The sequence below is a fragment of the Rhea pennata genome, chromosome 2 (genome assembly GCF_028389875.1).
Source record: "Rhea pennata isolate bPtePen1 chromosome 2, bPtePen1.pri, whole genome shotgun sequence".
NCBI lineage: Eukaryota > Metazoa > Chordata > Aves > Rheiformes > Rheidae > Rhea > Rhea pennata.
Window position 1 is genome coordinate 129,098,639 of NC_084664.1, and position 24,802 is coordinate 129,123,440.

General features: G+C 38.7%; 1 protein-coding gene across 1 annotated transcript in view; it reads left to right on the plus strand.

Annotated features, from left to right (window-relative positions):
• TOX (thymocyte selection associated high mobility group box) overlaps positions 1-24,802 on the plus strand; it is a 218,228-nt gene that overhangs the window by 186,330 nt on the left and 7,096 nt on the right. The window contains exons 6-7 of the mRNA XM_062568213.1: positions 7,006-7,086; positions 20,080-20,466. Coding sequence (XP_062424197.1) covers positions 7,006-7,086; positions 20,080-20,466 — 468 coding nt within the window. The remainder of the gene's footprint in view (positions 1-7,005; positions 7,087-20,079; positions 20,467-24,802) is intronic.

Genomic DNA, 24,802 nt, shown 5'->3' on the forward strand with positions numbered 1-24,802 from the left:
TCCTATAAAAGCTATACTTCAAGTACCTTTATTTTTTTATTATCACCGTGCTAATAAAGTAATCTCCAAGGAATAACTTTAAAATGTTTGTAAGAGGATGAGAATGTACTTTCCACTGAGTAGATAAACAACCATACAGGGCTTAAATTTAGCTTTACTTTATTTTTGCAAATGAAAATAGGAAGCAAAGGCACATCAGTGTGTGCATACTGCCAAAGTGAACTAGAAACAAAATGGATTCAGGAATAGGCACAGAAGAAAACAACCTCACACCTTCACTCCCAGCTACCTACACCAGCAGAGTAGCTTTTACCAGTGTTGCACCTTATGCATCTTTGGGAGGCCCACTGTTTTTCTTGACAGATTTCTGCACTAAAATTGTTTGCTCCCTTTGAAGTTGTAGATGAACGTGGGAGGAGTTTAAAGCAACTGCTCCTCATGCTAGTGTCTGCTCCTTCTCCCTTCCTCTGAGGGCAGCTGGGCTTAGTGAACTGGAACGCAAGTGGGTCAAGAATAGGCACACATACACACAGCCACAAACATAAATATGTGTATATCTATATGTGAGTGTGTGTGCACATATATAGATATCAGCATATTGTTGTATGGTTTTCTGCAGGGCTGGATCTTGAACCCCTTAACGTTCTCATTTTTGCCACTGATTTTGTGAGAGAGCAACAGCAGGCCCCCAGATTTGCAACAGATGTTTGCCCCGGCGTTTCTGGCAGCTGGGGTGCTGGTCTCCCACACCCAGCTAGGGTAAACAGCACTTGCACTGTGCGTGAAACCTCCCCCTCTGCTGTCAAAAGACAAAAAAGAAAAAAAAAAAACTCCCTAAAGTAGGTCGCAGTAGGAGCTGCTGCGTATGCTCTGTCTGGGGTAATAAAGCCCTATCAGTAGTACGCTCACAAGCCTGCTGGCCTCCTGCCCAGCCCACCTGGCAGCTTAGTCTTTCTGCAGCCTGCCCTGAGCGCTGAAGTGGTGGCAAACATCAGCCCCCTCCACCCCGGGGTGAATTTCTAGCATCTGTGCAACAGACACCATGGCTAGATAAGTAGAGCACCTGTCTACGGAGTTACGAACGTTGACTTCCACCGCACTTTTCCTCCTTGTTATGTTTGGAAAAAAATGGGCCAAAAGGACCCTGGATTCCAAGTATTGCAGCAGTACAAATCATAAATAATAACCTTAATTTTCTGCTCATTCTTCTTCCCCACCCTTTATCCATACATTAGGGCTTGATGGGAACAGGGCTCTAAATCATCTGCGTACACAACTGGAGCTAGGCCCAATTATTGTGCTCCATTCAGGCTTACATCCATTTTTTTAAAAAAGAAGAATGCAACCTAGTGCAAATAATCACCACATAAATCATATGCTTCCTGTTGTTTGTTTTGAACCCAGCTTTCATCCAACATGCTTCCGATGAAATCAGCAATCCCACTCCTGCAAGCTGCAAGCATCAAGTTTGTAAGGTCAAATTCAGTCCTGGTATAACTCGCTGCAATATTCAGGGAACTCAGTAGAGTTTCGCTGTTTGTGCTGGAGTTGAGTTTGGCCTGTGATCTCTACCCAGCGTGCCAGAAAGACTGAATTCTTTCCCCTAAGCCTCTAATATGTCATCAGAGTCATTTTCATGCTCTGTAGTCTAAGAGACTGCTGAGCCATATAGCTAGCCCTGGGCCTCTTTCTGTTGCTGTGTGTACCTAGATTAAAAATCAAATGGTAACATATTTCAGTATCCATTAAGCAATTCTGGGGATTTTTTTTTTCTGACTGCTGTAGGAATATCTTTCTCCATATTTTAGAAGAATGTGTGTAGTTCTAGAAGCCTTTGCTGCAAAATCAAAAGATTAAAACTAGAGATACGTCTCCCACTTGGAAAAAAATACAAGCTTTCTCCATTAGGCTGGGTAGGTAGAGCCAGGGATGACAGTCTGAATACAGAATTTAATTCTAAATTGCAGCCTACCATATTTTATCAGATGATATTCTGGTGAATTTAGCATGTGAAAAAGACGCCTCCATGGATAATAGCACTGCAGAGTCCAATAGTCAAAACTAGTCATGTAGCTTTTTTTGGATATACTGCTTTTTTTTAGGTTTGTGGAACATTTCCATTAAAACAAATGTGGATGCCTTTATATCATTTTAAAATGACAAACATACCTTGCTTGCAAGTGTCAGCTCTAAGGAGACATCCACTCCTTCATCATCCTTGTGCTGGCCATTTAGGCAGCATCAGGGAAACACCATGGTCCTTCACAACATGTTTTGTCAGCGAGGAGACACCGGCCCTTTCAGGCTACCGTGAGGTACACATTCTGACAGCCTCTTTTTCTAAGAGTATCAGTCAATTTAGCTCACTGGTTCCAGGTATCAGTGGGGACTGTATCAGTGGGGCCTTCTTCCATCAGTACTTGATGTTCAAAACTAAGGACATATTTGCTGTTAAATAATGCAGGACACCTGTCTGAATGCCCAGTTTGACTCTTGCAGTGATGAACAGGGGAAACCTGTTCCCCTAAAGGAACAAAGGTTCAAGGCTCATGGGTCCTGCAGCTTGGTATGTTGTGGTACTGATAAACCTCCACAAGCAAGCTGACAAGAAGTTTGTCGGGAAAAGAGGACCAACCAAAACAAAAATTTGTCTCAAGGCATTCCTGATATATTTTGTCATGATCAGTGATCCAACACATGGATAGCACAGGAGACACAAAGCTTGCCTCAAGGAACATATGATCTAGAAAGACAAGTATGAAACAGCTGTTAAAATACATACAGCAGAATATGAGCAGAAGTTGGCATCACAACACAGCAGAGCAGATATTCTGTTGTGGTTTTGATTTGGTAAATCAAGTATTTGTGCAGTACTTGTGGCTAACCATATAACCCACAACCCATCTATCTCCAAATGAAACTTTGGGGCAGTCAGCTTAAGGATGTGTATCACTATTAAGAGTTCAGTCCTGGGCGTAGGCTGCCACCAGAGTTGTGGTCCCAGCCTGTGGTCCACCAGGCGAATCTGAACTACAGAGTGCCATCTCAATGGCCTGGATGCTGGTACCAGGATCACTAGTTTTTCCAGTGGCCTCATTCAAATGCTACCTTTTGCACTAACACACAAGGAAGAGTTTTATACTTAGTTATTACAGAAAATACCTTCTTCGGTGTTGATGCATGTTTTGCTTAAACAGCATAAGTGAACTTGAAGCTATCTTATTGGGTGTATTTTGGAAAAGTAATTAAATAGTAAACTAAGAACCCTTGAATTATGGTGTGTAAATTTGCATCCATGAAGCACAATAGGAAAATAATGCCAGCAGCTTCCATTTCTTAGACAAATAAATGTAACTGTGGTATTGTGGAGGCTTCTGTAATATGCTGAAGATAGTAAGAATAAACCAAGCTGACCTCTCATCTCAAACACAAAAATATTGTCTTTCTGGTAACATTCAATTCCATAACTAGGAGAATACAAAAAATAAAATACTGTGTAAGGAAACAAATCTGCTGGTGAATCAAAATGGGCCTTTACTGCCTGAATGACAATCAGTTGACATTCAATTATCATGTTAATTGAATTAAAGCAAGTTAGAAATGACTTAATTCCATAAGTGCTCCTGTCAAGTTACTTAATAATTGTTGCTTACTTGAGGGAGGAGGGGAAAAGGACCTATATGACATTTCTGAGGAGCTAAAAGTAAAAACAGGTATCACCAATATACACCATAGATAAGCAACAGATTAGAAAGCTGCTTCTTGATACAGGAAAAATGTTAAAAGTAAATGTAAATTGGAGAATATGGATTTCAGCATGGTCTTAAGCAAGGAATGTAAGCAAGGAAGTTATCTGGGGCACGCTTGAATGATGACACAAGCCTTTTGCCTCCCCAAAACAGCTGCAAGGTTGCAACTCTGTTAAACTTATTACAACACAAAACTATTTAAGCTCAAAGGGCTAAAAAGCTCTTGCAGCTGCAAAAAATAGGATGGGAGGAGCAGCTGAGTTGCTCATACCTGTTGCAGGTGCTGCTACAACTGCTGAGGACGCTCCTCACTTGCTCTGTTTTCTTAAGCCTCTGGCACAAGTCCCAGCTCGCTCGAAGGCAGGGAACTGGTACCTGCTGCCAGAGCTGCATTCATTCACGTTGAGAGAAAAGTACTGACAGCTGGACCTCATCGTTCCCTAAATATTCTGAGGCTACCTTAATTTTTAGTGTAAGCCAAATCCAAGCCAATTCAATGCAGTTTTTCAAAGATAATGTGAGGATCATCAGCCCACTTTGATGGCATCAAGATATGCACAGGGAGAACCCCAACTGTTGTCCTCAGATGCCACATGGATACCCTAGGAGGGAGGAAGCAGGGAGAGCTCAATGTGCTCTGGACAGGCTAGCTGGCTGGGATGCCACCCAAACACCAAAGCAGCTGGGGTGACCAAAACCTCTCACTATCCAGCTAGGAAATTTTGATCAGAGTGACCTCCAATTTACCTGGTTAAGGTAAATACCACTGTGAAAAGCAGTGTTGTTTGAACTATTATTGGCTAATGAGAAGACCGAAGAAAAGAGGGCAAAACAATGATGGATATGCTGAACGTGGCAGAAACATAGATGGGAAATAATTAGAAACAAGCTATACAGTGACATTCATGTGAAGTAGCAATGTTTTAGTGGGGATTTACAGCACTGTTGTTAGCTTCGTATTATTGAGTTAACCTTGTGCAATATGACTATTTGAGGGAAAAGTCAGGTCCCAGAGGACTCTTTCAATGCACTGTGACTGTAAAAGCACAGTATGACTGTATATTTTTTATATTTGTGTAATGCAAAGTAAAATCTGGAAGCAGTAGATACATGATCTTTTAAAGACCATTATTCTGTGTAAAATTCTGTGTTCTTCTGTGTAAAATTCTTTGTTCCACTGTGTTTCTTAAACCAGCTATCAGAATAATGCAGAAGGATTGCAATATACAAAGCAATATAAATTAGTCTTTGTTCTGTAGGTCAAGCTAAATTCATTTTAGCAGCCAGGAACAGATTGCTGACTAATTTTCGATTCATTTTCTAAATAAACAGTACATTTCCCTAATAATCATGGATGATTACAGTTTAAAAAGAAAATTACTACTTTTTTGGGGAGGGAGAAAGAATAGGAGGTCAGCCAACACTATATATTTATCTTAATCTGGAGGAATTACAAGGGTGCACATATGCAGCTGCACAGCTAAAACTAATCTTTATTCCTCTCTATCTTTATATTTACAATTTTGGAAGCCTAACACTTCCCTGCTTCCACTATGATCTTTTGCTTCCCTGGGAAGCAAAATCTTTAATCCTTTTAGGCAACTTCTGAGTTTTGCCAGCCCATATCTGAGGATTGTTCTGTCTCTGAAAGCAAAGCCTCAGTGAAACAAAAATGTTTCACAAGCACATTCTTTATAAAAATGATGTTGTACTAGATCCTTCCTGCCTAACTCTGCCTCACTTTGTAGTTGGGGATCATATTGTCCTCTGTGTGTGCAATCTGTCCTTCTAGATCCTCTCCATCATGAAATTACTCTGTTTTGGGGGGAGATTAGGATGATCAAAAGAGATCAGTTTAAAGGTTTATCCTTCTGGAGAGGAGATGTATGTATGTTTTGTGTTTTTCACCTGTAGAATTCATGAGAACACCCCCAATTTGTCATAAATTGCTTTGCCCACCTTTTGCCTTTTGACCTATAGCCCAAATAACTAGGCTGTACTGAGTGGCAGGGAGGAAGGTAGATCGCTATTACTCGTATTGTGGAGGTGTTCGCCAGGTGCCAAGGGTGCACATTTTACCTGAAGAAATGGGCAGCAGAGACTGAAAGTTGCAGTTCCATTTTTCATAGTATTGAGAATCACAAATGTCCATGAAAACATGAAACAATCTCTGCCCCAGGCATGTGACTAAAAAAAAAAATCGTAAAATTTAACAGCAGTAAAAAAGTAAAATTTCTTTTGCTTTATTAATTTCCCTTTTTGGCGTTCTATCTGAATATTTCTAAACTTTTTTTTCTGCTCCAAGCAAGGCTAGGGATCAATTCTGCTTAGTTACATGAAGCCAAGATGCTTGTATGACTCTAAAATCTAATCTTTAAAAAAAGACATGAAGTAGTGAGAAATTCATGGTAATATTTACAAAGAGAAATACTATGTTGTTCCAGAATCTGTCCCTAACATCGCTAACAGTATGTTATTAGCTCGGCTGCACAGGTCAGAAATAGGTTCTCTTCTTGGGAACTTTCAATCCTAATATCTACCTATGCTTTTCTAACATCATGTTACTACAGCACCATGAGGTCCTCCCTAACCTTGCAGATAATCTTTGATCTTGAAATTTGGGCAAAATTGAAGTGACTCTTGAAGTTCTTTAATCTATTATGAGATTGTGCACATGCCACATTTAAAATAATTTGGTGAGTTGAGAGAAATGAACAGAAATAGATCCATGCTCCTGAGAAGTTAATTAGAATGATATGGGATCAAGACTGCAATAATGACTAACATTTATTATTCTTAACAGCTCCATGAAGCTTCTCTGACTGCCCCCAACAATTTATCTGGGGAAGAGAGAAAACCTCTTGGCTGATTTGTCTTTCTATAAATATTTTTACCTTTCCCAGAGGGTTGTAACTTGTCTCACAAGTGGAGGTCAGTGAAGAGGCCCCCGTCTGCCTTCCCCCATACCCTAAATGTCCCAATTGCAAGTACACCCAACATTTCACTTTGAACAATTAAACCTGAGATGCTAGGAGGGATATTGTTTTTTTCGGTACTGCTGGGTAGTTAAAGGGTGTTTCTCAGTTGAAACAATATTTTCTTTAAAATACTTGATGTTTATTATTTCACTCTTTAAGCAATATGAGGAAGAAAAGCTGTTTACTTAGAAGGACTTTATGAAGATGCATGAGACACACCGGTGATACATAAAAACAAAACCAGATTAATTTACCAATGTGACACTCTTTGTTTTTAGGTATACAAAAAGAAAACTGAAGCTGCCAAGAAGGAATATCTGAAGCAGTTAGCTGCCTACAGAGCAAGCCTTGTATCCAAGGTAACACATAATATATATATACATACACATATATATAAAATGACATATTGCAAGCCATTTTCAGCATTTATATGGTGCTGAGCACTATAGCATTTAGTGCAAATAGCCTTGTTTGTTCTCCCCTTAAACGTAGGATATCCATTCTGTGTGTAAATGCTCAATAAAACCAAACATCTCTCAGTGAAAAGATATCCTCTCCAGTCTGTTCTTGGTGAGAGCACTTCTCCAGGCTGGGAGGAGCATCGCGTTTGAACAAGGGAGCATATACCTGTAAAAGACCACGGTGTAACAGAGATGCCATACCTGGCAAGAACCAGCCTATCTACAAGAGGAAAACCGTATCACGTACGCAATGCCTAGGTTTCTTTTTAAATACTGACTTTTACCTTGCAACCACAGTGCAGGAAAGGTCAAGCTCGGCTTGCATAGCGAGCCGTCATGTGAAGGCATGGATTTTCATTTTACATTGAGCAAGCAATTTGTATGATCGCAACATAAGTCATGTGGCGGCTTTTGTACTGGAACATGAAACGTATCCCTGGTATACAACCACTAGCAACTTTAGGTACTGATTTATACAAACATTCTTAGTGCCTATGACTTTGTAATGGGCTGTTTAAAACTTGCAGAAGACCGTGAAATTATTGTATGTGTGAATGTGAAATTATTGTATGTGTGAATGTGAAATTATTATTGTATGTGTGAATGTGAAATAACAATGGAGCAACTTCAGAATCGTACTGGTTAGGATCACCTGTTCTACAGCTGTCACAGGTCAAATTTAGATATATTTTGCTCCTACATAAATAAAACTAATATTAGAAATAAAGATGGCAGTACTTGAAGAATACGCATATGTTACAGCAAGAGAACGTTTTGGTAGTTTTGAGTGTATTGAGGCTTAATTTAGTTATATACTCTACAAGTCCATATGTTTTATGAATTTTTACACATTTTCAGTGGAAAGATTATATGATTACCTGTGCAAGGATCTTTTATACATCTTTGTACATTATCTTAGTATTTAGACAGTGTTTGTGCTGAATTTCAAAATCTGAAATATAGATGTTATCTCATTCATTTTTTGTGTGATGTATTATGCATTTTAAATTTGCAACTACCATCATAAACACCAATGCATTGGTTAAGGTATTATGAAGAAGGAATTATAACTATTATTCTAACAAATTATTATTATAAGAGAAAAAATTATAGGTACAGGAATACAGGCCGATCTTTAAAAAGGAATTTTCCAAATGGTGATGCTTTAACAAAGTTCCCTTCTGTAGATACCAATTAGTTTGAAATAGCCAACTTCTTGGCAAAAGATAGGTCAAAAAACCTCAAAATATTCCAATAGATTTTGAAGATACATATGAAGCCAACTTTTTACTTGTGAAAATAGCTCAGATATCATTATTCAGCACATCATGGACTGTTTATATAAAACTCTAAATGGTTTTATTTTGAAAGATAAATATAACAAAACTGAGATTTTTACTTCAGTTTTATTTTCTGGGAAAAGAGAAAAGTATTTTCATGGCATTTTCTGGGGTTTGTTTTTAGAAAATTATTTTTAAAGATTGTTGACTAGTTCCATGCATGAAGCCATTTGTGCATATGTTTAAATCTGCTTTTAGTCAGAAAAGCACTGAAGCATTTTCTTAACTTTTAAGCATTTATTCAAATTCTCTCCATAATACAATGTTTTTCTCTAGTGTGGAAAGCATCAAAATATAAACTTAATGAAGCCAAGTCCTAATTGCTTACTCACATGAATAGGCTCAGTGAATCCAACAGAGCTGCTATATAACTAAAGCAAGCTCAGTTTGGTATAAACAAGTAAAGAGCCCAGATGTAATATTAGATCAGTATAGTCTATATTATCATTATTAAATATTTATATAGCACCAGAAGATTTGTGGTTCTTTAGATAAGCATGTAAGCACAAAGTAATATATGTAATATATTATTAAGATTCATTATGTGGAGTCCATCTGTTCTATTATTTCCATCTATTATATTACCCTAAGCAAACGTTACCTTTAGAGGATGTTATTAAGATTACAGGACCATGTTCTCAAAAGTTAAGACATGCCAGAAGTAACAAACCTTTTCCAGAAATGCTTTAATGCAATTATTAGCAATTTGATCACGTAGTATGTTTTATACTTTAAGCCTCATTCAGTGTGAGGCTCATTTCCTGCTTATAATCAGGTGTTCACTGTGGAAGACCCTGTGTTGTATTTAGGGCATATTGCAGAGCCCTGCTTCCTTAAGAGCTTTTCTACTCAGCATTTTCAACAGCATTGTAGTGTAAAAAGATTGTTAATTCACCTTGTCAGTGGTACTCTGGAGCAGGAGGTTTGTATTGTCCATGTTTTCAAACACAACTAAAACATTGTGAAAGAAAGCTTTTGCTCTTCTTGGATGTCCTGCTTTGAGGCATGCAGGACTTTGTTTTTCAGAGTATTTGAGTGATATTGTACTTTCCGTGTCCATAGCAAATCTCCAATGGCTTCAGAACCAGTTGGGTGGCAGCAGGGAGCTGCTCAGTGGTAGTTCACATCGAACATCAGGACATTCACTTGCCATCCAAACTGTAGCAAGTGCAAGATTTGCAAGTCTTCATTTTTCCAAAACACAAAGGAATTGACATATGCCACTTTATACCTCTGTGGATCAGATCTGCTGCTAAATTCGCTGTGCTCCTCAATACCATTTGAGCTGCTGGAATACCTAATCAGAATATGAGCTTGTCTTTCCCCAACACAGACATGGGACATGCTGGTTTTTCCAGGAGATGTCTTAGCCTCTTCTTGACAGTAGAATTCTGAAATTCAAGACCTCTGGTTTCCATCCCAAGGGGTGAAGGTGTGTTGTGTAGGGTCTACAGATTTCTCTGCAATACTCAACACTTTGGTTTTTTGCCCTTCTTCTTTCTTCCCTCTTCCCTGCACCCAAATATTGACTTTGGTCAGACCTTTTCCTGGTCCTTTCTCTTGTCCTTGACCCTCACTTGCTTCTCCATGCACCTGGCATTGTGGAGCCTAATGAAGGAACCTATGACTGACCTCCGACTCTTAGTCAAATAGAGCCTTGAGTTTTAAATACACATCTAATCAGCTTTAATAATTGAAGTTACCTGAGGGGAATAAATGTGTTTTTGATCATGTAGGAATTTGGTCAAATACAAATTGGGGATGAGAGGGTTGGGAGCATTTCACTGGCTATCCAATTGGTTTATAAATTTGGGTTGCATTTCATGGGAAGACAGGATGGTCATCTTTGACACAATCTGCCATTGTCCCTTCCAGATCTGAAGTCCCTGTTCCATTGTATCTTGAGGGCAATTTTTTTTTTTTTTTTGAAAGAGAGTTGTGCTTTACTTTCCTTTAGGTTCATTCTTGACAAAACTAAACTATTCTTGTTGGAATTTATCACATACACACATGCACACACAAAAGTCACCTAGATACCTAGTATGTATACTTTCAGGCTGTGATATTTGACAAAATTATAACTGAAAAGAATTGAAGTGGCGCCAGAAACTTCAATAGAAGTCTTGTCAGCCCATCTCTAGTACCTTTTGAAATGTTTCAGTGGTGCCTTTATAAAATAGGACTACCGCTCAGTAAATAAGGTAAACATACGATTGCATGTTTTATGCATTAATCCTTGTTAAATCTATCAATATGTTTACTATGTTTTTCTCTTCTTTTTTGCAGTGATTGAAATTAATGGGGCTGTATTTGAGCTTGTTCATGTGTGGAACTTGATATGTATAGCAAAAATCACATTACAAAGCATTGTATCTTCTGCTATGCAGATTGCCATACTGCTTATAATACTGACTAAGCCTTTGCATTGTAAACAAGTGTCTTTATATTTGCCCTTAGTTGCAACTTTTAGTACCATTCAGGTCCAGAAATGCAGTCTATGGTATCTGGTAATTTGTACAGCATTCATAAAATGCTGCGAATTGCAATTTTACTTTTTCATAAAACAAGCACTTTTTCTAGCTTAACCTGCCTTTTTTTCTGGCTGACAGTAGAGCTTTTGCTCTGTCTTTCAAATATATATATTTAATGTAGATATATAGGATATATGTTAAATATGTGTGCATAATGTACATATGTGTATGTCCATATAAAAACACATGCATAATATATATTTTACATAAACATAATACATATGTATATACATAGTACATATATGTATGTTAAATATAGAGGTATAAAATTAATTTTTTAAAGAGTACAAAGAAGATTCCTCCTCCTTGTTTTGTGCTTTCTGGCTAAATGAATCTTTAATTCTCTTCTGTATAGTGGCACAACTTCAAATTTCATACATATTTCAGACATATTTTAGCAGCTCTGGCTGGAACTAAAACCTCTCAGTGAGGAGAATATTATTCAAATTCAGAATACTCAAGCATATTTCAAAACTCTGGTGCTGTATCTAAGTCAAAGAGGTGTCCTCACTTGACATTGCAACAAACATACTGGATGTTTTTAAGTATTGAGAATAGTACAAATCTTTTGAACATGTAATATTGCTTCTTGAAGTATATGGCAGACTTAACTTTCCTAGCCTCCACTTGCAGTTATTTTTCATAAAGAACTAAAGGTCAGATCCAGTAAGCCTGGCATTGCCTTAATGCCATAAGCATAGCAATTTGTAACCAGAGAGTTTTGAAGCATCCAAAATATGTGTCCCATGTGTAGCATTGCCTATATTTTAATATAACTGAATAGCCTAAGGAATTCCATTGAGGCCTTTGGAGACTGCAAATGAATATGCACTGATAAGTTTGGCTTCTTGTAAAAAGCAAAATGCAGACCATATAAACAGGAAAAAAAATCAGTAACCATGATGGTGTTAGTTTCCTATTTTGTATGTATACGTGGCAAGAGCACTCACAATATGAAAAGCAAAATAAGTGTCAGCTGTCACAGGAGCAGAAACCAGGTCATGCATCTCCCTACTCCTAAGAAAATGCAGATGTACAGGCACCTCCCTCCATGAGCTGTTTTCTGCAATGAATCTTGAATTCTCTGCTTAGTGGCTCAGCTTCTAATGCAGGGGAGCACAGGATCCTGTCTCACTCCTCCCTGAAATAACCAGCTGCTTGCAGGCAGAACAGAGCACTGAACTGTCTTGCCTCCTAGTAAGTGCTTTAATCAGTTGGGCCGTTGTATATAAGGAGAGCAGCAGTCCTTCTACTCACACAAAGGCACTTGGGTTCAATTTTGGAGGCTCCTGTATTATATCTTGTGCTAGTCCATGCAGATGTTTCAGAAGTTTGGAAAACAATTTAAGCTGTTCTCAGTGGAAGCATTACAGAAAGAATAAATAAAAGATATGGCTCTCTCTGATGCCTAAAAACAATTTTTTTGTGGATATTAAAGTGCTACAAGATTATTGGCAGTGTTTCCCTTAAAACAACATTAACAAAAACTCAGTGATCATATGTACCTATGGGTGATACAGATTTTACTTTTTTCCCTTAAACATTAGAATCCCTGTCTGGGAAAATTATAAAGTGAGGCTTTTACAGCAGATACTTCATGTTTCTGTGATACATCAGTCTTTGTTTCTGGGGTTATTATGATACAATCAGAAATTTTCAAGGAATCATAAAGTTACGTATATGCAAGTGTGTGGTGTATCAGAGTATCTGGTAAATGAACATGTAAATTCGTAGAACAATTGTCAAATCTGATGATAATGCAAAGCAAGCCAACTTCTCATCCAACATACCTTAGCTGGGTTGCTTTGAAGCCAAGTTTCTACCCTAGTTGAAAAGTAGAGTAAATTATACTTAAGCTAATGCTGTGAATTGGATTTGAGGTTAAACTGTGTGAAGCTTCAGCAGTGCAAAAAGTTGGAGAGGTTCTCACATCGTTGCAGCCAAAAATGACCAAAGTGTCTTGAGTTTGGGAGTAGCCATCTTTTGGTTTGGGAAGGAATTGTGTTTGTTTTTAAAGTAAATTAATAAAAGAAGATAGGATTTCATTATTAGCATAGTGCTTCCATTTGGGGAATTAAAACACTTGTACCAAATTAAAGTTGCATATCCTTTATCACATGTATTAAGATTACATTCATAAAACATCCATTTCTACCTACATATCCTGAATGAATCCACGACAATCCCCTGTAGATGATGACAAAATGTATATTCAGATTTGAAGATGTTCTTCTGAGTCACCTTGGCTAATTATAGATGACAAGCAATGGCTTGCTGCTTTGTTCTGAAGCATCAAGGATGTGTCAAAAGCTTCTGAACTCTCTAGAGTCCACAATATTGTTCTTTCAGTAGATGACTGGAATTAGCAAAATATGGAACGTCATTTGCTAAGAGCCTCCTGTGACTTAGGTAGGAAAGTGGCTGCATTATAAATGTGCGCAATGGTGTGCTGGAATAAAGTCTCTACTGGAGTGAATAGAGTTAAGTCAAATGAATCTAAAGAAGTTAAAGACCTAAGCAGGAAAGGGAAATACTGCCAGAGATAAGTCATTCTCTCATAAACAGCTTCAAAGGGGTATTAATAAAAATGGCTGAGTCCATGCAGGCTTGAAGAACAGATTCTTTTCAAGGACAGGCTTGGGGTTGGAGGTGACCTAAAATCTCAAAGACATTAAAAAGGGACAGGATTATGGGAACACAAAAAAGCTGAGAGAAGGAATAAACAATTCAAGATGTTCCCTCTACCAAATAGACAGCGAAGACAGCAGATGCAAAGTTAAGCTTAGGTAAGCTTTGTAGCTGTGTACATATTCAGCCAATTTCCTTGTATCTACTTTAACATCACAGTACTGGAGATAGTTCGTTTAAAGCTGAGTCAGACCTGCCAAGGTTAGATCACAGCCTCTCAAAGGGAAGGCCTGTACAGTCTGGACCTAGCTGGTGCCAGCTGACATCATCGCTGTTATTACCTGAATGATAACTTCATTCTGGTCATAGAGTCAGAAAATTGTTGAATTCCTCCATGTGGCTCAAGCCTCTCAGCTACACCAGTCATTAGATGTGTATGTGGCAGTCATGAGAAGGGACAGTGTAGCAACTAGTAGATTTATTTACAATATTTACAATAAAACCTTATAACATTTTTGGCTATGCAAAAAATTCTTCTGAGGTTAGATACATTTACCTGCAGGTAAAGCTGTTTGCCTTGGTGGAAAGCATATTGGCTGTAAGACTCTTTGTCCTTGAGGAGGTCTGTCAGCAAGTGTTTAAAAGCCACCATATATAGCAGTACGGAAAACATTCATTGAATGTGCACCAGTTCCACAAGATTATGCATATTTTACTGTAGAGGGGAGCTTAATTGCAGATGTTAATAAAAAAAGTGTTTTGGTTATATCTGTTCTGTAAACTACTAAAATTATATTGCTTCAGCTGAAAGATTTTGATGCGTTAGTTATTTTCGTGATACAAATCGACTGAGAAAAAATTAACAGTGTTCTCTGCAAGTAGAACAATTGTGGTTTCTTTGAAACAACATTAGCTTTTTGATTTCATATTGCAAACAGCAATATTAATTGAGAACTGCTTACTGGAATTAAATTATTGCAAAAGCATTTATCTAATTCCCATATATATTATAGTACCATAAATTGCAATAGGCTAAGAATGCTGAAAATAAAGCATATGTGTGTGTGAACTGAAGATGTTCATATATATGTATATATAAAAGTTCCTGCTTGATGGCTTCCTTTCTAACAATAACTAACTCCTTTAACATGTTAAAAGGGCGAAATAAAGTAAGTATAGGTGCTTTTAGCTTCTAGCTATAGTTCTGCAGACGTTTAGGGGAAAAGTAGTACACATCAGCTGGGAATGATTCTCAGCCTCTGTTGGCCAGGCCCTACCTGATTTTCATGATAAATAAAAATGGACATACAGTCAGTAATATTGAGGTAACAATGTTGGGCTCTGATCCAAATTCCATTAAAGTTAATAGGAGGGTTTCCATTAAATTCAGTTTTCTAGGGGTCAGACCCTTAGAATACTGCCTTATTAAAATGTATCCTTGCTTTGTTTTCAATCAGCTGGCTGCTGTTTCTTTTTTCTACAGAAGTGAGGTTAGAAGAGCTGATAGTAGCCAGAAGGCAGCCACAAGTCAGAACGAAAACCAAAACTCATTTGTAGGCTTCAACAGCTGTTTGGTTATTCAGATCTGCAGGTGAGGGTTTAAAAAGCAACTAAAGACTTTTCAAAGTGGAAGGAAAATATCATCCTGAAGGAAACTATCTGATTGCCAGACTGGTATCACTAGACTCTTGCTCTTATCTCTGGCGTGGCTGGATTTAGCAGGCTGTCTGTACTGCAGATCGTTTCTCAGTGGCAGGAATGGGTGACGAGTGCTGGGGTGAAACAAATCCCAGTGTCACCTTCCTCGAAGGAATTGCCTGAATTCCCTGTGCCTGACTTCAGTCCGCAGTGAGTACGCGGATCGGTGCTGCCAGGGCAGGTCCCCGTAGGGAAGCACGGCACAACTGGGTGGGCAGTGCTTAACCCCTTAGTTCTTTAAGTTGGCCGATGGGCACAAGGAGTTTTGGCACGCAGTAGACGAGTAGAAAGTGGATGGGAGAGTTCGCCTTGCCCTAGAATTGGAAGGAAAGGCCTAAGTTCAGTGAAAACTTGAGTGAAAACCCTGATTCAGTGCTTTCCAAGCTTTCTGCATAATGATCAACGCTCAGCACCTCTAAAGAGAAGACAGAGGCAGGATTATGAGAGATAATTATGAGAATTTGTATCTGCAGGCTGTGTTCACCTGTATAACAACACATTTCATTGCAAAGATGGTACAAGTAGGATGATTTTGTGGACAAACTGAGGATCACTCACCAAGGTCTTCCATAAGCTGCTCTTACCAGCTTTGATACTATCTTATTTATAGCACAGCATGCTATATATAGTATAATACATGCATTGGTGCTTAGGTACAGAGCCAAAATAAGCCGTTTCCTTACTTTCCTGCTATTAGACAGGATAATCTATGTTATTTATGATTATATTAAATATAATTTAGTTAATATGTTCATCATAAGGATTATATTAATGTTAATTCTATTTTAATTTCTTTCTTTTCCCTTTCTTTACTATTTTTGGTTTCTTTATATTGGACTTTTTTTTTTTCAGATTTCTGTCAAACAGTAGCTTTCTTGTCAAAAAAGTGGGTTTGGGGTTGTGCCTACAATACAGTTGTACGTTTTTCTGCAGTGTTCCGCTGCTTGACCCTGGTGCCAGACCTACTTTGCCTTCACCCTCTGATGTTTTTTTTTTTAATGCAGATAGCAGTATTAGATGATGTTAGAGGGAAAGGCAGGTCCCTAAGAAACCTTATTCATAACCTTAATGGGATGAGATTACTCTTAAGATTTGTTGAATCTTGAATAAAAATAGCCTTAAGATTTGGAGTAAGGCTTTGAGCTAAACTCAAGAACAAGCATAAGCCACTCAGAAAGCATGAGGAAGTATTGAGAAAAGCTTGTTTTCAGTAGTATATTGGCTAAGGTATACGTACCTCTTCCTACCATTAATTAAAGACAATATTCTATCACCCTCTAGTGGTGGGTCTACAAAATCATAATTCTAATAGAGTTGTGATAAATTTTCTCATTGCATATGTAGAAGATAAGGGTTTAATGTTTGATGGCTTTTGCATATTGATTAGTAACTTTGGTTTCCACTGTGTATAGCTGCAAATAAATGTATCTTGTAACTCTGGGGCAGAAATTGGAAGTGAAAATTCTCTGTCTTGTTTGTGGGCAGATTAATTAATTAAAGAGTGCTTTTTGAAATGATTTCCATACTCTTTCCCTCAGATAGGACAAGTGAAAATTACTGAATTTCAACCAGCAATGTTACAGTATATATATGTGCATTTGGAGCCCCTATTACTAATGAGATTTCTTCTTTCTTAATTCCCAGTTTTACTTCTAATAAAAGTGCTGTCCTTATCTAAAAGACTGATGCTATATTGGACAGGTGCAATGCCCATTCAAATCTGTGAAAGCAGTAAGCGTGCCTGCAATAACAGAGTGTGGCCGATGTGCCATATGCACCTCTTGGTATATTTGACAGCAAAGCAGTATAACAAAGCCAAAATATGTGACATCACCTATTCCATTAGCTTCAACAATACTTACAAAAGCAAAGGTTTATGACCCAGCCTTAGAAAAAGCTGAAAGTGCAGTATGTTGGAGGATAGCATTTAATAGGTTCATTTATCAAGATTCCCAGTAACTGATAATATTGATGTGTTTCACACTGATATTGGACAATTTGGCTTCAGATCACATATGATTTAAAGCATCCTAAGTAACAGCAAAATACTTGTCTGAAATTGAAGTGTTGTATTATATCAGAATATAGTGAAATATATGGAAAGATGACTGATAGCTTCAGACAGCTGGAGCTGTTCCTTTCCAATCCCTTTGCAAACACACTTCTCAGGGTAAAGCAAGTGTTATTCATCTCTGGGCCTAAGACTATGCAATTCCTCCTAACATAATTTTGTATTTCAATTATTACATGACACTGAGTATCTGATATCTCTGTAATGTTATCAGTATGGGCCACGCGTTCACCACTTATGTGTGAACTGAGAGCCACAGTTTCCCCAGTGATTAAGCTAATTCATTATATCTTTGTTAAAGAGGTGTTTGGCAACATCTTTCCAGTCACAAGTGAAATACAAATATATATCACTATGTCATGAAGAGTGCCACAAAGGCTGTTTGATACCTGCTCACTGGGAGGAATTGTTTAACCTCTCTGACCTCAGAAACTTCAGCAGAAATTGTCATTGCTCTACTGGGTACGTCATGGAAGGCAAAGTGTTCCCATAAAGGGATGATGCACACAACAAATCTTCACGGTTCTCCAAAAAGAACACAGAATACAGCTCCTGTAATGTGCAAAGAGCCTGGCAGGCTGAAGAGGAGGGTCCTGGCCATGCCTCTAATTAGCAAACCTTCTGAATCTCCAAAATTTCTGCAAACCCACCAGTCTTTGTTCTCACACTTATTGGGCAAATATTACTGGGAACAGAGAGGAAAAGCATTTCTTATGTCCACATGAACTAATGCTCAGTAGTTGAAAAAAATGCCAAAATAGCTGGTAGAATTTTGTACATGCTTTCAGGTCTTATCTTTTGCTATCTGTGTTTCTTTATCTCTGTATCTCAGTCCTGCAAGCATGGATATAATACATATGGCCCACGTGCACACCCACACGCAGGCAGAGCGAGGCAGATGCAGAGACAGACATTTGCTTTCCTTTTACCATATTCATTTAATTTTCCTTAGTTTACTGGAGAAAATAAATTTTCTTGCTATTAGAACTGCAGTTTTACTTAGCGAAAATGAAGTTATCTTTTTCGTCTTTAGCATCGCATGTAATGAACCAATTTCAGTAATGTGCACGCCGGCTGATTGTTGGTGAAGGTACGTCCTTCAGAAGGAATACAAATAGACCTCCTTCGGCTGCGCTGACCCCGCAGCGCGGAGAGGAACGCGAAACTTACTTTGACTTGTAAACTGAGCAAACATGACATGGAGGTCACAGAATAAGGGCATATATGCATCTTCCAGCCCTTGTTTGGACAAAGTGACTTCTCTCTCCAGAGGGACATTTCTGCCATTTTTTTCCAGCATGTTTCACCTTTCACTGGCTATTAATCCCAGTGTGCCTTAACTGCTGAATTATGATTCAGGTCCCCACCCATAAGCACAAGAGAGTTAAATATTAAATCTTTTCAGCACTTCTTTGAGCACGTGTAGCTAGTGACTCAGTTAGAAGATCTAAGGAAAGGAGAGTACGGAAAACAACAAACTGACTGTAAATCAAATGTAAACAACTATAAACATTAGAAATAAATATATTATCCCGTTCATTATTGGAAATATTTTATTACTAAAAGCTTAAGAGCTTAGACTAGATTATAACATTTTTGAAAAATATATGTATTTTCTATTATTCCATGCAGTATTCGTCAAGCTTTAGTGAGATGGTTTGTGTTTGATGAAGTCTAACGTTTATGCAGACCATCTGGTTCTGTCAGTTTTGAACAAAACGTTTTCGCTAGATTCAGAACAGAAGTTTTGATAAAAGTGAAGTAATTGAGAATACTCTTATTTTTCTGCATGCACAGCTCGTGAAACATGGTAGATACAGGTGTGGATGGTGTCCCAACAAAGAATACTTCAAAATAAAGGCATCGGCACAGCACTTAGCATATTTATTCAGTGCAGTAGAACAAGTGTGCATGAGGTTTGGCCTTGTCACCATTAGCTAGCTGTAATATAACACTATTAGCAGCTGTCAACATGTGTAATAAAGGACACTGAAATTCTTATGCCTGTTCTGTAGATGGGAAAATGGTGCATGGAGCAGGAAAATGACATGTCAAAGATCACTGCAGGCTTTTGCTAGATCCCACCCTCTTGAATCTGTTTTCAACTAGGCCATCAAATTTGAGGATAGTAGTAATGACTGCTTGTGGGAATAAATGTGACAGGCTTGGTTTTCTCTGTTGTGTAGGTTATTAGGTCAGCAATGCGAGTTCCAAGTTTTGAAAAAGCAAAATGTCAAGTTAGGCCAGGAAGCAGAGGGGCTAACCTCTTTTTTTTATGATGCTGAAGAAAAATATGTAAGGTAATAAGAATTAACTTTTTTTCTACTGTAATAACCAAGCTTCATGGAAAGGATATTTTGATGGTCCAGATATATATATATTCTCCCATAGTGAAACCCATAAGAAAATGAAATTCTCCAGTATCCCAAATTACCATTACAGAACATTGATGTTTGCAGCTACACTTTGCATCAAACCATTCTGCAGACTATTGAAGCGAGAAAATGGTGCAAAGGTCCATCTCTGCAGTAAGGAGGACTTTGGGGGGAAACAACAACATTTTGTAGCTTCTAAGTATTGTCTGTTTTTTTTTTTTGTTTTTTGGGTTTTTTTCCCTCAACAGAGCTATAGTGAACCTGTTGATGTCAAGGCCTCCCAGCAACCTCAGATGATGAATTCAAAGCAGTCAGTGTTTCATGGGCCTGCCCAGGCTCACTCTGCGCTGTACCTCAGTTCCCACTACCACCAACAACCAGGAATGAATCCTCATATCACTGCCATGCATGCCAATATCCCCAGGAACATAGCACCTAAGCCCAACAACCAAATGCCAGTGACTGTTTCTATAGCAAACATGGCCGTGTCCCCACCACCACCGCTCCAGATCAGCCCTCCTCTGCACCAGCATCTCAACATACAGCAACACCAGCCAATTACAATGCAGCAGTCCATTGGAAACCAGCTACCGATGCAGGTCCAGTCTGCTCTACATTCACCTACAATGCAGCAAGTAAGTTGTGTTTTTCAGTTGTTGGGGAACAGTTTCTTTGAGGGGGTGGGAGGAAGTGGAAATCATCCAGAAGTTGAGAGTTAGAGTGATTTAGGACCATGGATTAGCTTTAATTTTACAGGGTTCCAAAACTGCAGTAGTATAGTCCAAGAGCTTAGCCTTTCAAAGATGAGAACAAATGAAGAAGTTTACCTAAATGATGAGGACCTTCAGCGCAACTGTTTGTGCTACCAACATTAATCATATTCTTGTGAACACTCTCTCCCCCACATATTCAGGAGTCAGGCTTTAAATAGAAGTGTCTGTTACTCCTTGGATCTATCTACAAGGCAGAAAGTACCCAGAAGTATAACTGAAATTTTAAGGCGTTGAGAATGTCTATTTTATAAACAAAATGCAGGCGTGTCTAGAAAAAGATGCGACTGTAGCATGTGCCATGTGTACTTGTGCTGACTGTCATACGTAGCGGACACAGGGAATGCGAAGCATAGCAGACTCTATTGTGCATGTTAGATTAAATGAGCACAAGCATGTTAATTTATGCTACATTCTTGCCCTCATTCTGGTAGGTAGGCAGGCTGTATTCCTGGAAATAAGTGGTTTATCCCCCGTATCCCAGTAGGGTGAGGTTCTTTTCAATCTGTGTTTCCCGTAGTCAATTCTTGATACATTTGTTTGAGAATCTGAATGAATGCAGGCCAGTCGTATTACTTGGAGTTTTGGTCCTAGTCCTGTGGAGGGATGGAGCAGATTAACCCTGCTGATTTCATGAGAGCAGATTCCCCTTTGTATTGGCTGAGATTTGACTAGCAATAATAAAATCTTGCTTTGCAAAGAGGTGTTACAGTGAAAATTTCTTCTATGGAGTTGCAAGAATCTCAGGAATTTGTATGCATACAACTTGTCAGTTCTGCTTGACAATTCACAGTTATGAACCTGCTATACATTTTGAATATCTCTCCATAAATTCGTGTTTTCTAACAAGGCATATAGCATTTGCCTTACAAACAAGAAGCATTTAATCTCAAGAATGGTCTAAGAGAGGGGAACTCCTGAATACAAAACACTGCTCATGGCTAGGAGAACTGATTTATCAGAGAGTGGCATTTTCCAAAATAAGACAAAAAAACAAAGGTGAAAGCAATCTGAACAGATAAATTCTGTTCAGGACATAAACTAAGAGAAACCCAGGATAATCTGAATTGCCTCAGAGACCTTGATCTTAGTCCCAAGAAAAATTTTGAGTAATCAGGCAGGAAGGAAGATTTGTAAATGGTTTACAATTTTTGCCTAGTCCAACATACTTTTCATGCTGAGAGTAAAGCTCAGTAGACTTATGACCACACACACAAATGTGGAGTCTTTCCCTGTCATGTATTTCTGAAGGTTTTCCTATTACTTAGAAATCCGGAGAGTTTCCTGGCAAAGCCCAAATGCAAGCCTCAGAGAAACTCAGGAGTTAGCACCAGACTTCGGTAGCTGGAAGTAGCTCAGCAAGAAGTCTTAGATCTAGGAAGGGCTGGCTAGAGATCCTAAGCCTGACAGAAAGCCCAGTCTCAATTAAAACTGCAAACGCAGAGCAATGAAAGGCAAAACAGTGGACGGAGACCCAATACCATTGTCTGGTTAGTGACAAAGTATGAAGAATGACAGCTGCGACAGCAGCCTGTTGAGATCATATTGTTATATTCCAGTGAGTCTGGTCTTACAAAGTGATTCAGTTTTCCCCAAATTAGAATCAACTATTTTATGCCAAACTTAGAGTCACTTGACCAGTGCAGAGCAAGAGAAGATCAAACCATTTGTTTCTTTTTTCAGAACTGCTGGTAGGCACAGCTTACTGAACAGATTTGAAAAGGTGGTTTTGATTATTCAATAGATAGTACAATAATGGTAAGCAAAAGGTGTAATGAGAATATTAGATACTGCTTATCCATCTGATTAGGTATACATACAACACACATTATCATCATTGTATGAACAAACAGTACTTTAGGAGTTGCTCCGAACCATTGTATAAGGTAGGATATATAAGGCAGGATAATATGAGTCTTCTGATGCTTTTATTTTATTAAGCTGTACACTTGTAGTGTATGGTGTCCATGTCAATGGTTTGGAAGAATTTTCATTCATCTGTGAGATCTGTTGTATGTAGTTGAGTCATTTCTAGCTTGAGAAAAAACATAGGGCATTAGGTTGTAGAAAAAAAGATATCTAGAAGTCAAAATGTATACCTGTGCCATACTACAGCTTTTGCTTTACTAAATACAAGTATGGTAAAATAAAAAATACTGTTCTGCTCTTCATTATTAAACTCATGAAAGGTTAGCTTAAATACTTTTACTGACTCACATTGCTTAGTCCAAGAGGGCAATGTTTATAATGGATACCATGGTAAGACTGCAGAGATGTTTCTGATCTTCGCTCAAGGTGACAGGTACTTATTACTTGTTGAAATGCTATGCTGTCAATCTTAACAGCATTTCTCTTTTAAGCATCATGAAACATCTGCCAGCCATTTTATATTTTTTTCACTTAATTTTTGTTTGAAAGTATTACAACTTTGAGCTCTGAATGTCCTATGTGATTTCATTTTACCTTTATAGATTTTGTGATGTTTATTCCATATGCTTTTATGTTTGTTTAATATACAACATTTTATACAGTTTGTACATTTAGTTTAAATATAGAATCCAGTCCCTTTAAAAGAATGATGTTGGCAAAGACAAAGCAAAAGCTGTGTTGAATTTTGGAGCAACAAGGGTACTACTAACAATCTTCCATGCCACTGCTGAACAGTGGTATCCTATCTAGTCTCTTAGGTATGACTCTTTCCAGTCTTACCCAAGAAATATTAAAACCCACTATCCCTAGGATTACTCAGTAGCATTTATTAGTAGCATTAAAGGTTAGGTTGGCCACTAGTAGATACATAGCAAGAAGTTGAGAAACGTCTTGAGAAACGTGAAAATAAAGGCCTCCTACTGACTCAAATATCAAGACAATGCTCTCCACTCGCTTCAAACTGAGCAAACACAGAACATGTTAAAAAGGAAAGAAACACGATGGAAGAGACCAACAAGCCCTCCAAACAAGCCACAGTGCAATAACAGCAGCACAGAACGTTACCAGTAGTGCGGGCAATGAGGAGGTGTAGAACTACCTTGTATGTCCAGCCTCTGGCAAGGAGGAGGGAGGACCACCCCTCCCAAACCTGCCTGCTTGGCTAAGGGAGTACACCTCTCTACTACATAGAAAGGCAACAAAGAAGAATGGGAGAATATGTGTGCTGCTAGAGCCAAAGCAACGGTTGGCATCTGATTCAGCTTTTTTTCAGCTCCTCTTCCATCAGCTGTTTGATTTCCTACAGTTAACAGTGTGGCCACTCTAAGCCTTTTCCAGAGACTCCAGCAGGCTTCCAGTTTGTGGAAGCAGGAAGAAAAAAATCTAATTGGCATCCTCCTCCCTGCTTCATGACCTGCACAGGAAAGACTTTTTTTTCAAATGCCTCACCACTGCTCAGACTAACACACTTTAGTGTAGAAGAAGCTATAGAAGGAGGTAATTTTTTTCATATCACACTGCAATAACAGAAGAGTAGGTGTGTCAATAGCCTTATAACAATCTTCTACCTCAGGCATTCCCAGACTCCCTTGACTAGACGCCACCATTACAGACTGAGAGTTGTGCTGTAGACATGTAAGAAGTAGCAGTGACAGCTCCCACCGATGGTAGGTTCTGATCTTTCTCTTCTGCTTTTTTTTTTTCTTTATTCTTTCGTTTTCCCCCCCAATATCCAGCTTTGGAATAGTTTGTGAGTTGCTAGTGCGACATTCAGTGCCCTGGGAATCCCAGCAGATTCCCTGCTTTAACACAACAGCTACTGGGAGATTTGGCCACTTGTTTTCTCCAGGAGGAGGGGGATGGTTTCTTGTCAAAGACTGACTGGCAGTAGGTCTGAAGGACTGCCAGCTCTGAGAAAAACTATGCAGAGACCCGGACCTTAGTCCTGGCAGGCAGGACCACAGCCCTCCAAAATGACAGTGCGTAAAATACATAAACTCATCTTCTCATCATCCAACTAACTTTGAGGAAGGGCTGAGAAGAAGCTGCTGACCTAGGCAAGGAGTTCATGGAAGCAGCGCCTGCCCACACGACTGTAAGGACAATACTCTGATCCCCAACAGCTCCGCGGAGAACAGCACGTACTGCCATGCTTCCATCAGCACTTGCCTGCTCATCTGCTGCTGCCAAGCTCAGAGAAAGTGCCAGCTGGAGAAGGACAGTGTCCTGAAGGATTCCATGAAAACTACTGAAAATCAAGAAGATCAGAAGT